The sequence below is a fragment of the Triticum dicoccoides genome, chromosome 2A (genome assembly GCF_002162155.2).
Source record: "Triticum dicoccoides isolate Atlit2015 ecotype Zavitan chromosome 2A, WEW_v2.0, whole genome shotgun sequence".
NCBI lineage: Eukaryota > Viridiplantae > Streptophyta > Magnoliopsida > Poales > Poaceae > Triticum > Triticum dicoccoides.
The window spans coordinates 769,179,795-769,190,973 of NC_041382.1; the positions used below are offsets into that span (position 1 = coordinate 769,179,795).

Here is an 11,179-nt window from a genome sequence, read left to right on the forward strand (position 1 = left end):
TATATATATATATTGAGTAGATTCTAGAATTATTATATAATTCGAAGTTTCCAGAACCCCGTGAACCAAAATAAAAGGCCCACATGTAATCTGTACTCAAACAGTGTAGCCTTACTAAGCGGTTGTTTGGATAGTGAATAATAGTAACATGTAACTTGTTTCAAGTTTTTTCTTTCAAAAACCAATTTTGCAAATAAACCTTTTACGAATGTGCTCATATAAAATAATGTTTGGAATAACGTGCTGGTGCACAGCAAAAAGTCCTCATCTTACAAAGAAGTAAGAAGGTTGTGCAGGACAAAAAAAATGAGTTTATATGAAAATGATTAGTATTCAATTTATTTTCTTTCAAAACAACGGTTTATGGATTTTATGAGAAACCTTTTTAGATATCCTTGAGTTAATTAGGAAAAAACAAATAAAAGATTTATACGCTGCCAAATAGGCCCAACCAAAGCTGGTTCAGGGCACGCGCAACGCTAGGAGAGGTCGGCATGATCGATTTCCTGGAAAAACCTATTTGACGCTCTCTGCCTCAAAGGGTCACCAAACGCACAAGCGCGCGATCAATTGGACCGGCTGTATGTATAGCTTGCAGTTCTGCTTTTCGGAACCTTCCAGAAGATTCCTAGCTGGTTTTTAGAGGTTTTGGGAACCTTCTAGAAGGTTCCTCAATTGGTTTTTCTTTCTCTTTTCTCTTTTCTTGTTTCTTGTTTCTTTTCTTCTTTTTTGTTTCTTTCAATTGTACAATTTCAAAATTGTTCCAAACATTCAATTTTTGTTTGCTTTCCCAAATTTTGTTCAGTATTTTAGAAAATGTTTGAAGTTTCAACAAAACCGCGCTTACAAAAAAAATCACGTATACAAAAAAAAATTCAGGATTTTCAAATTGTTCTCAGATTCAAAATTTTGTTCTGCATTTCAGAAGCTGTACCCGTTTTCAAATTTTGTTCTGGAATTTAAGAAATATTTGTGTTTATAAAAAATGTTCATGTTTTACGAAAATGGTTTGAAGTTTTCAAAAATATGTGCATTTTTAAATATGTGCTGGAATTTCAAAAATTGTTCGCATTTTATGAAAAATGTTTGAAGTTTTATAAAATGTTTCCCTTTTCAATTTTTTGTTATATACAAAAAGTCTTCGGGATTTTCCAATTGTTCTCAGATTCAAAATTATGTTCCGCATTTCAAAAGCTGTGCCCGCTAAATTTGTGCTCCAATTTCAAAAATATTTGCGTTTTCAAAAAAATGTTCTGGAAATTCAAAATTTGTTCACGTTTAAGAAAAATGTTCTGAAAATTTTAAAAAATGTTTCACTTTTCAATTTTTTGTTATATACAAAAAATCTTTGGGATTTTCCAATTGTTCTCAGATTCAAAATTATGTTCTGCATTTCAAAAGCTGTGGCCGCTAAATTTGTGCTCCAATTTAAAAAATATTTGCGTTTTCAAAAAAATGTTCTGGAATTTCAAAAAAAAAATCACGTTTAAGAAAAATGTTATGAAATTTTTAAAAAATGTTCACATTATACTCCCTCCATTCCACAATATAGTGCTTCCTCTATCCTCGTGCTTCAACTTTAACCATAAATTTAACTATCAAGACCTATTGCGGCGGAAACAAGAGTTATATCAGTGAATTCGTATTCAAAAGAAGTTTTTAATTATGTAACTTTTTCTTCCGCCGCAGTCGGTCTCGTTCGTTAAATTTATGGTCAAAGTTCGATCTCGGGAAGCGCGGGCGCACTATATTTTGGAATGGAGGGAGTAGAAAATTGTTCATAATTTCAAAAGATGTACCACTTTTCAACTTTGTTTACAAATTTAAGAAATTTTCTGGAATTTAAATTTTCTTTGCTGTTCGAAAGATGTTCAGAAATTTAAAAATAGTTTGCGTTTGTCAAAAAGTATTCATAAATTAAAAAAAGTGTTTGCAATTTTTTAAGTAATGCTCAGTTTATGCTGCTGTTTTTAGTTCTTTTCACGTCGCGCCACACATTTGTCTGGAATGCTATGTAGTTGTGCTGACTAGCATGATGTGTGTACAAACTGGAGATCTGTAGTTTGAATTCCAGCTCATGTGATGGTTTATATTTACGCATTTTTTGCCCTACCGCTTGCGCGAGTTCAAGCCCAATGGGCCGGCCCAGTCAGGCACATTCTGTGCGAAGGGACGTCTTTTGCTGCAGAATGCGTCAAATAGGTGCTCCCCTATTTCCTGGTCGGTGGGCAGGTGCGGCGCCGAAGCAGGAAGAGGAATTGAACACTTGTTTTTCCATTTCACCACGCAAGATAAATAAAACAATCAATGTCGTATCCGATTTTCTTAGTGCCTATAAGTAGCGTCCACCGTTGTAACAGAGGGCTAGTACACGGACAGATTTTTCAAATTTATGATATTTTCTCTAAATGCCTGTCCAAATGTTTTCACGTTGAAGATGTCCTTTTTATTTTAAAGGGTCATTGAAGATGTCTTAAGTGTTCCTTTTTCTGGAACATGAAAATGGCCCAAGTACTCACTATCCGAAAAACCCTGAAAGAAATACAATATTCGGCTGGGGGGGCTTTCCCATTAGTATGGGTATGAGCAGTTTACCTATATGGGCTAGAGAGAACTGACCTTTCCACCCACACATCCCCCTACATTTGGCCCGATCTGGAAAGTGGCCCAAGGCGAGCAATTCTTTCAGCAAAAACGTTTTTTTTTTTGGCTTCCACTGAAAACATACGTGAAAGAAAAAAGCAGGCTGCAATGTTCAGATTCCAGAGGAAGAAGGAAACTCTGGCTGCACGCCCGCAGCTGCGAACTTCGTATCACTCTCGTGCGCCATCGCCATGAGCTAGCTCTTTTCTTCCCTCGGTACAAGCCGGTTCATGTGTGGGAGTCCGAGTCTGATGTGACAGACGTCCGAACTCCCTCAATTTGGAGCCCGTCGGTGCGATTTCAGACGTCCGGACTAGAAGACCGTCAGGTTTGATGATCCACATTATGCATATGTTGTGCGTGAACTATTTTCAATTGTATCATCTTGGCCCTTGAAAGAAAAGAAAAAAGAGCTTAGAACGACACAACCAACCGCTTTACATTTCAGCCAGCGCTTCAGTAGTTGGAGTTGAATTCCTTGCTTCCCTGCGCGGCCATCCCATTCCCTCCCAACAGAACAAGGAAGCCAAAGCGAAAAAGCCAACTCCACAGTCCACACTCATACACACACACACACACACACACTCGGTTGAGGTTCCCTCCCTCGAGAAGAAGAGAAGAAAAAGGACGATGCCTTGCCTCCCTCCGCTCTCTTCCCTTCCCTTCTTCCTCACCACCCCCACCACCACCACCCGCACCTGACCACCGCCACCCTCGCTCGCTGCGCATTCTCTCCGCTCGACCACCGTCGCAGCCACAGTGCATGTCCATGGCGTCGGGCGGCGGCGCCGGGCCGTCTCGGCCGCAGCGGCAGCTGTCGATGGGGCCGCGGAACCTGTCGCGGGCCATCACCATGCGGACGGAGGGCTTCTCCGGCGAGGAGGAGGAGAGCGAGCTGGTGCCCTCCTCCCTCGCGCCCATCGTCCCCATCCTCCGCGCCGCCAACGCCATCGAGGACGACAACCCGCGCGTCGCATACCTCTGTCAGTACACTGTTATCGATTATTACTCTGCACTTGCATGCTCTGCTTCCTACCGATCTATCTCTGCTCCCACCTGGCTACACGACTACTGCATGCATGCGTGATGCGTCCAAGGAGTGCTCCAAACAAGATGATCCTTTCGTTATCATTTCCTTTTTGTCTAAGATGAAGTTTATTCAGAATAATTCTTTATCATGTCAACCATACAAGTTATAACACCAACTGTAGGAAAATTACCCTTGAGAAAATTCAAAAAATAAGATGAAGTATAAGTAAACCGACCATGTCATATAAAAAACTTAATTTAGTTCAGAATATGTGGTTGCCTCACTTCCACGCTAGTACTAAACTTTGTCCATGTAGCTCTGCATGTACAATTTGCTCCTCTGTTTTGTTTTCCACCTGACTGATTGACTTGTCTTACATTACACAAGGCCGTTTTACCGCATTCGAGAAGGTGCACAAGATGGATCCGAACTCGAGCGGGCGCGGAGTTCGGCAGTTCAAAACCTATCTGCTGCACAGGCTGGAAAAGGTATGTATAACCAAATTACTTGCTGCAAAAGCAGAGGATTAATCATCTCTTGGTGTCATGGTAAATTCGTCCGGCCGGCTAAGTAATTTTGTTGAAATGCAGCATTTCTTTTTATAACCAAAAATAAAATGAATTACTATTCCCCTGCTCAAGATATTGACCCTAAGGCAAGGCATACATACGTGCAGTATTAAATAGAGCCCTGGTCCTAATTTAGACCATTATCCAACGACCGTATTTTGCTTAAGGGGAAATAAATAAATCACGTACTGTAGTAGCTTAATCTTTCATCTGTCACGTTGGGATTCTTCTCCTTGCATGGAATGGAACAAATTATTAGAAATAGATTCGGACCCTTCTTCTCCTTGGTGCATCACATGCCTACCCAAGCAATCACGTGCACATAAAGGATCTCATATGTGTTTATCTTGATACGCACATAAAGGTCCTGTAGCTGCATCTTTTACGGGCCGTCGCAACAAAACCCTCGACCTTCTTGTTATATAATATATAGGAGTATACCAAAATTGAAGTACTTTTGGCACGTAAATATTCATGACCGGTAGTCCATTAACGCGCAACAATGTCTCAACAACAACAACAACAACACCAACGTCGGTCTTGGTTGTATCACAGATGACTCAGAATTACTGGCAATAGCTTGTCTCCGTACTCGATTAGATGATGCATGCCTCCACCGACTTGGAATATAGCATGCTGAAACCATTAGCCTATGTTAGTTCCCGCGGAATTTTGTTGAGTGAGGAGTCGTCTAATTTCTCTTTCTGAAAAACAAATAATCTGAAACAAAGTGCTTTGATGTACAAACAATTGTAACAATAATATAAATCTTAATATAGCCATTGTGGATTGTTTGCAGCTCGTCTTGAAACATGTTTGTTGCTTGTTATTTCACAGGATGAAAAGGAGACACACCGCAAGCTTGCGTCGACTGATGCAAGAGAGATTCAGAGGTTCTATGAGCAGTATTGTAAGAAATATCTGGAGGGTTTTCAAGACAGAAAGCCGTAAGCCTGAGCATTGCATTGCATTAACAAGTTATTTGTAAAAGTAATTAAATAAAAGTCATCCTTAAGCTATGTTCTCACCTTCTCTGTATGTATGACACGTAGGGACGAGATGGGCCAATACTATCAGACTGCATCCGTCCTATACGACGTGCTAAAAACGGTGTCACCTCCGTCTGGGCCTGACACCAAGGTTCGACATTCAATGACTGCAAATAATTGGGATCATATTATTATTTCAACTTCATGGCTTATTTGCACATCATGAAACGTTATTACAACCTGGAATATGTATATGTTTTGCAGTTTGATGAGTACGCAGAAGGGGTTGAAAAGAAGAAAGCTTCCTTTTCACATTACAACATATTACCCCTCAATATTACTTCCGGTCCCACACAACCTGTAATGGAAATACCTGAGGTCAGGTTATGTAGTATAAATTTCATTTGCATTGACTTCTTTTATACCACATGTAGCCTGAATGATTATCTTGTGTGTGTGAGAACTGCAGATAAAAGCAGCAGTGGAGCTTCTTCGCTGGACACAGAATCTTCCAATGCCAAGGCCAGATCCGACTAGTGTGCCTCAAGAGATAGAAGGGCCTGTTGTTAATGACTTGCTTGATTGGCTCTGGCAAACATTTGGATTTCAGGTGGAAATTAACTAATACTTGGATTTAGGTTCTAGACTCTGTGCTGGGTGGTTAGGCACCAAGGTGTTCTGTTACTTGTTTCAGATTTTCATACTATGTTCTGCTTTATTGTTGTAGAAAGGTAACGTGGAGAATCAAAAGGAACATTTGATTTTGCTGCTTGCTAACATGGATATGAGAGGAATTGATAATGTCCACCAGGGTGAAAGACAAATTCACATGGTAAATCTTTCTGTGAACCTCTTTCTGTCACTTATGCTGGATCAACTCATTTTGCTGAATCCCTCTTGCAACTGGATTTCTGCTCCTATTAGTGTCCATATTAAATTGATTCATGACCTTCTAATATGCCTTGCAGATACATCGCAATACAATTGATCGCTTGATGAAGAAAGTTTTTCAAAATTACATTTCATGGTGCCGATATCTGCATTTGGAGTCAAACATCAAGTAAATAATATAACATTTTATTGCACACATGGTGCTCAAAATTACCCTCGTTAACTGTGAATAATTTCCATGCAGAATTCCACGTGATGAGTCCACACAACAACCAGAACTTCTTTACATAGGGTTGTATTTGCTGATTTGGGGTGAAGCTTCTAATGTTCGCTTTATGCCGGAATGCCTTTGTTATATCTTCCACCATGTAAGTGGTAATTTTATTCTTGCATCTAAGATATCTTCTTTTGATACATACCCCTCACATGGGAACTTTTTCATCGCACTTTGTTGCAGATTTATTGAAAATCTAGTATGTTCAATTTCTTTTTAAACATGCAGAGTGACCGTAACGCTAAGAAGGCAGTAAATGTCAAATATTTTTGTTATAGAGCTATTTCAGCTTTTGAGTGAGTATGGGTGAACTTCACATACCTATTCGTGTAGCAGTGATTATATAACCATGTGAAGAAGAAGTGTCTTTTGATAGAATTCCAAGGGTCAACGGTTTCATGATACTGTAGAATCCTGAGAACAACAAATTAACTTCTTATTTCTGAGGTATGCAAATGGATTCTGGTCGGCTATCACTCCCATGAAAAAGAGAGATTAACATGAGTACCAGGAAATGCACATGATGAGGTTTTGTGAGGAAGATGATTGTCATGGGCTAATTATTTCAGGCAATATCTATACCAAACAAAGAACAATTTGCTATGTCTGTTTTTTGTAAATTCAGCAGTCTACACATTTTTAGCACATTTCAAGGCCACTAGAAAAGAAAATAAATTTTACCATGTGTAAATGGTGTAATGCATGGAAAACATTACGGATGAGCATAGACTCCAAGAGAACTACGTAACAATGAAGCACGCAAAATAATACTAGATGACTTGAGAAACAATATGTATGTCTTTTTTTGTTTGTTGATGTTTTTACAACATATGTGTTATTACTTTGTTATGAATGACACTTTTCAGATATACTTTAGAAAATGAAGCTTTATGCAACACTTATGTTAGAGCTTCACATTTTTCTCACAAACAGATCCCAAGGCTAATGTCCTGGGCATTTCCTAAACATACACAGATTTCTTGACCAATCTTTTTCACCCTATATTCATGATGTAGATGGCAAGGGATTTATATGACATAATATCTGATAGAAGAGAAGGATTTTTTGAACCACCCTTCCAACGAGAGGGGAGTGATGATGCATTTCTACAGCTGGTTATCCAACCCATCTACAATGTTATTTACAATGTATGTACTCGGGTGTCTTGTATAATGTTCCTTGCTAAATGTTGTTTGTTATGCTTACTCGTTTAATGTTCATTTGGTATGAAAGGAAGCTGTAATGGGTAAGCATGGTACTGTCAGCCACTCAAGGTGGAGAAACTATGATGACCTGAATGAATATTTTTGGTAAGTCACTCTTGATAATTCATCATTGTGCTTTACCTATCAGTAGGATCTAAGAAATCACTTCTTACTAGTCATTGTTTCCTCCACACATTCAGGTCAAAGAAATGCTTCAAACAGCTTGGGTGGCCAATGAATCAAGCCTCTGACTTTTTCACGAGTCCTACGAAAACTAATAATAATATCAAGGTATTGTGTATTGACTAATCCTTTGCATATTTTTTGTACAACATATACTATTTATTATCATACTCAATTCTTTGAACTTCTTAGGATTTGTGATAAATTATTAGGGGTTTACCGAATTCATGATAAACTCTTTGTTTAATTTCCTAGAAATGTGAAAAATTATTTACTTACATGGTTTTAATTAGGTTCCTCAAAGCTTCTGTTGAATTGTATCGTTTATAATGAAAAAAAAAATTGGTCTTAGATTTGTGATACGCCTGGGAACTGGGTAGTTTGTGGCTCCTCAAAGCCTCAAACTGCTCCAGGGGCAAACAAAAGTAAACGTGAAAGGATGATACGTACAAAAACATTAGCGAAAAGTGGAATATAAGGAAACACACAAAAAAACATTGTTCCAAAGTATTAGCAACGAAATGAATTCCAGTAAGTGAAATTGCTAATTGTAGACATAAACTCGCCATGCATAGTGAGGAAGAGGGCAGGGATACAAAAACAGTGGTAATGCAGTTGATTATATAAGATTCTGATGATTTTGAAAAATGATTGTACTCTATTTTTATATCATCTTTCAATTCACTGGGGAGAACTAAGCCAAATGTAGCATGCAATATACCTACTGAGGATGTGGGAATTTAGTAAAATGGTGGGAAAGAACTGAGAGTTGTCCAAAGAAAATGAACAAAATGGAAAGCATGTTCAAAACATCACATGATGTGGATTGGATAAGTTAGTAGTGGGAGAGGGGAGATGTAGGCATGTAGCTGCACACCCTTGGGGTTTGGGCGGTGCCCTAATGGCGACAGAGGTAGAAATAGGGATTGTGGAGATGATCAGATTGATTCCGGTTTCTGTTTATCTCTTGAAGATCTAAAAGGGGTGAACCTTGCATTTTTCAATCACCTCATCCTTTGCATAGGAGCCAACCCTATTAAACTGATCCAACAAACTCAGTATAAGCGAATCAATCTAAACAACTTACTTGCCGTGAGAGGAAAGCAATTGTGCCAACTTGGGATAAATTTCTACGACAGTAAGCCTTGGGCTCACCTGCACCCTTCTGGGTTTGAGGTGATGCAACTGCACCCCCCTTGGGCCTAGGGTGCTGACAGTAATGCTGGCCCCACATGATATATATCCCTTTTTTCAACGAACATACATGAAATCTAGATGTCCAGTGAAGACATGTATGCAGTTGCATTCAACATGTAATCTTAATTTCCGATGGGACATGTATGCATTTGCATTCGATAGTTCATATGTGTTTTTCTGAAAGAAATCTAAGTACATTTGATAGCATAGAACTAACTTTAGATGTATGCCATATGAAGCAACGTGGTCATTCGATCAGCAGGAGGAGGATGTCCAAAACAAATTTTGTTGAAGTTCGTACATTTTTGCATCTCTTCAGAAGTTTTGATCGGATGTGGGCTTTTTTCATATTAGCTTTCCAGGTATGGGCTTCATCATTGAATTAAAACATGTCATGTTTATTTATTTGCCATATCATGTTTTCTTCTTCCTTCTAGGCCATGGTAATTATTGCATGGAGCCCTTCTGGATCACTTTCTGCTATATTCGAACCAACTGTTTTCAGAGATGTTATGACAATATTCATAACAGCTGCATTTCTAAACTTCCTTCAAGGTACAGATGCAATTTTAGTCTCAGGAACTTCAAGAATCTCAGAACCTTGCGTAGTTGTTTTATTTCAATTTCAAGCAGTCATTGCTTAATTTCCTTTTGGCTTCTGATAGAATTCGAAATTACTGATCTCTTAAACTTTTTCAGCAACACTTGAGATAGTTCTTAACTGGAAGGCTTGGAGGAGCCTAGTTTGCTCGCAGATGATACGGCATGTTCTGAAATTTGTTGTAGCGATTGGCTGGTTGATAATTCTTCCAGTGACGTACACAAGTTCTATTCAAAATCCCACAGGCCTTATCAAGTTCTTCAGCAACTGGATCGGCAATTTCCAGAGTCAATCAATTTATAATGTTGCAGTTGCTCTTTACATGTTGCCGAACATTTTCAGTGCCTTGTTTTTCATATTTCTACCAATTCGAAGGAAACTGGAGCGTTCAAATGCTCACATTGTTAGATTTCTTTTGTGGTGGACGCAGGTATATTTGATTAGATCTATCTACTTGACTTCTTAGTCAAATTGATTATAGTGCTCGGTTCTGACATGTTTTTTACTAATCAGCCAAAATTATATGTTGCCCGAGGCATGTATGAGGACACATGTTCACTTCTTAAGTAACTCTCTCTCCCTTTCCCTCTCCCTCTCCCTCCCTCTCCCTCTCCCTCCCCCTCCCTCTCCCTCTTACCACCTTTGCCTAAAACTAAACACTTTTCTTCGTAAAATAGGTACACAACATTCTGGATTCTATTGCTTATATGCAAGCTCGCCTTCAGTTATTATGTTGAGGTTGGTATAATCTAGCCACTATAATAACATTTTTACTAGTTCAAGTATCACATTGGATTTATGATTGTTTGCTAAGCAAATTTATGATGTAATGGCTAGTATTTGCTCAAAATAATCCAGCAGTTTTTAGTTTGTTTTGCACTTTACTCAAATTTGTGTTCCATCCGTTTCAAAACAGATGTCCTCTTATAGAAAGTCAGCAGTCTAACACTTTTTATCTTTGAACACTAACTAATTAAAAAACTCAGATTGGTTAGATAGAAATTGGTCCATTGGATATTCAATTAAAAAACATTTCCCATGCTACTCCCGCTCCGACTGCGGTGGGGTAGGGGGGGGGGTGTTAGACGTCATAGTGCATGGGACATGCACGGACATCTCCTACAGTCGGCAACATGGATGCTAACCAACTTGATTAATGTATCATGATTCATATTTATTGTAATCTTTGGCTTTTCGCATATGTTGCCCTCCTCCGTGTTCTATATATACCCATGTTGGGCCGTATCAATTAAGTGCAAATCCTAAACGCCTTCAGTTGCTTATTTCTTTCTTGTCCCCCAGTGACCTTGCTTTTTTTTTCTCTTAAGCAGCTTCAAATACTGAAAGTGTACTGACATTATTTTGTGTTGTGATCACTGTTGGCAGATTTCTCCTCTAGTTGGACCTACCAAGACAATTATGTTTTTGGGACGGGGGAGATACATCTGGCACGAGTTCTTTCCATACTGTAAGATTATGTTGTAGTGGTGCTTTATCAAATGTAATTCATTACATAAGGTTTCAAACACTGATAGGATGCTACTTTTTCACAGTGCAGCATAATTTAGGTGTTGTTTTTACTATATGGGCACCAGTT

The 11,179-nt window shown here is 38.8% G+C and overlaps 1 protein-coding gene and 1 pseudogene across 1 annotated transcript in view; one reads left to right on the top strand and one right to left on the bottom strand.

Annotated features, from left to right (window-relative positions):
- The first annotated feature begins 3,288 nt into the window (after window positions 1-3,288).
- LOC119357152 (putative callose synthase 6) overlaps window positions 3,289-11,179 on the top strand; it is a 16,775-nt gene continuing 8,884 nt past the window's right edge. Inside the window, exons 1-19 of the mRNA XM_037624140.1 lie at window positions 3,289-3,626; window positions 4,061-4,161; window positions 5,080-5,189; window positions 5,295-5,382; window positions 5,496-5,609; window positions 5,701-5,841; window positions 5,959-6,063; window positions 6,200-6,291; window positions 6,367-6,490; window positions 7,413-7,544; window positions 7,630-7,706; window positions 7,802-7,892; window positions 9,221-9,343; window positions 9,419-9,536; window positions 9,681-10,012; window positions 10,096-10,148; window positions 10,260-10,320; window positions 10,969-11,050; window positions 11,136-11,176. Coding sequence (XP_037480037.1) covers window positions 3,407-3,626; window positions 4,061-4,161; window positions 5,080-5,189; window positions 5,295-5,382; window positions 5,496-5,609; window positions 5,701-5,841; window positions 5,959-6,063; window positions 6,200-6,291; window positions 6,367-6,490; window positions 7,413-7,544; window positions 7,630-7,706; window positions 7,802-7,892; window positions 9,221-9,343; window positions 9,419-9,536; window positions 9,681-10,012; window positions 10,096-10,148; window positions 10,260-10,320; window positions 10,969-11,050; window positions 11,136-11,176 — 2,205 coding nt within the window. The 5' untranslated portion in view covers window positions 3,289-3,406. The remainder of the gene's footprint in view (window positions 3,627-4,060; window positions 4,162-5,079; window positions 5,190-5,294; window positions 5,383-5,495; window positions 5,610-5,700; window positions 5,842-5,958; window positions 6,064-6,199; window positions 6,292-6,366; window positions 6,491-7,412; window positions 7,545-7,629; window positions 7,707-7,801; window positions 7,893-9,220; window positions 9,344-9,418; window positions 9,537-9,680; window positions 10,013-10,095; window positions 10,149-10,259; window positions 10,321-10,968; window positions 11,051-11,135; window positions 11,177-11,179) is intronic.
- LOC119357151 overlaps window positions 4,638-11,179 on the bottom strand; it is a 16,935-nt pseudogene continuing 10,393 nt past the window's right edge.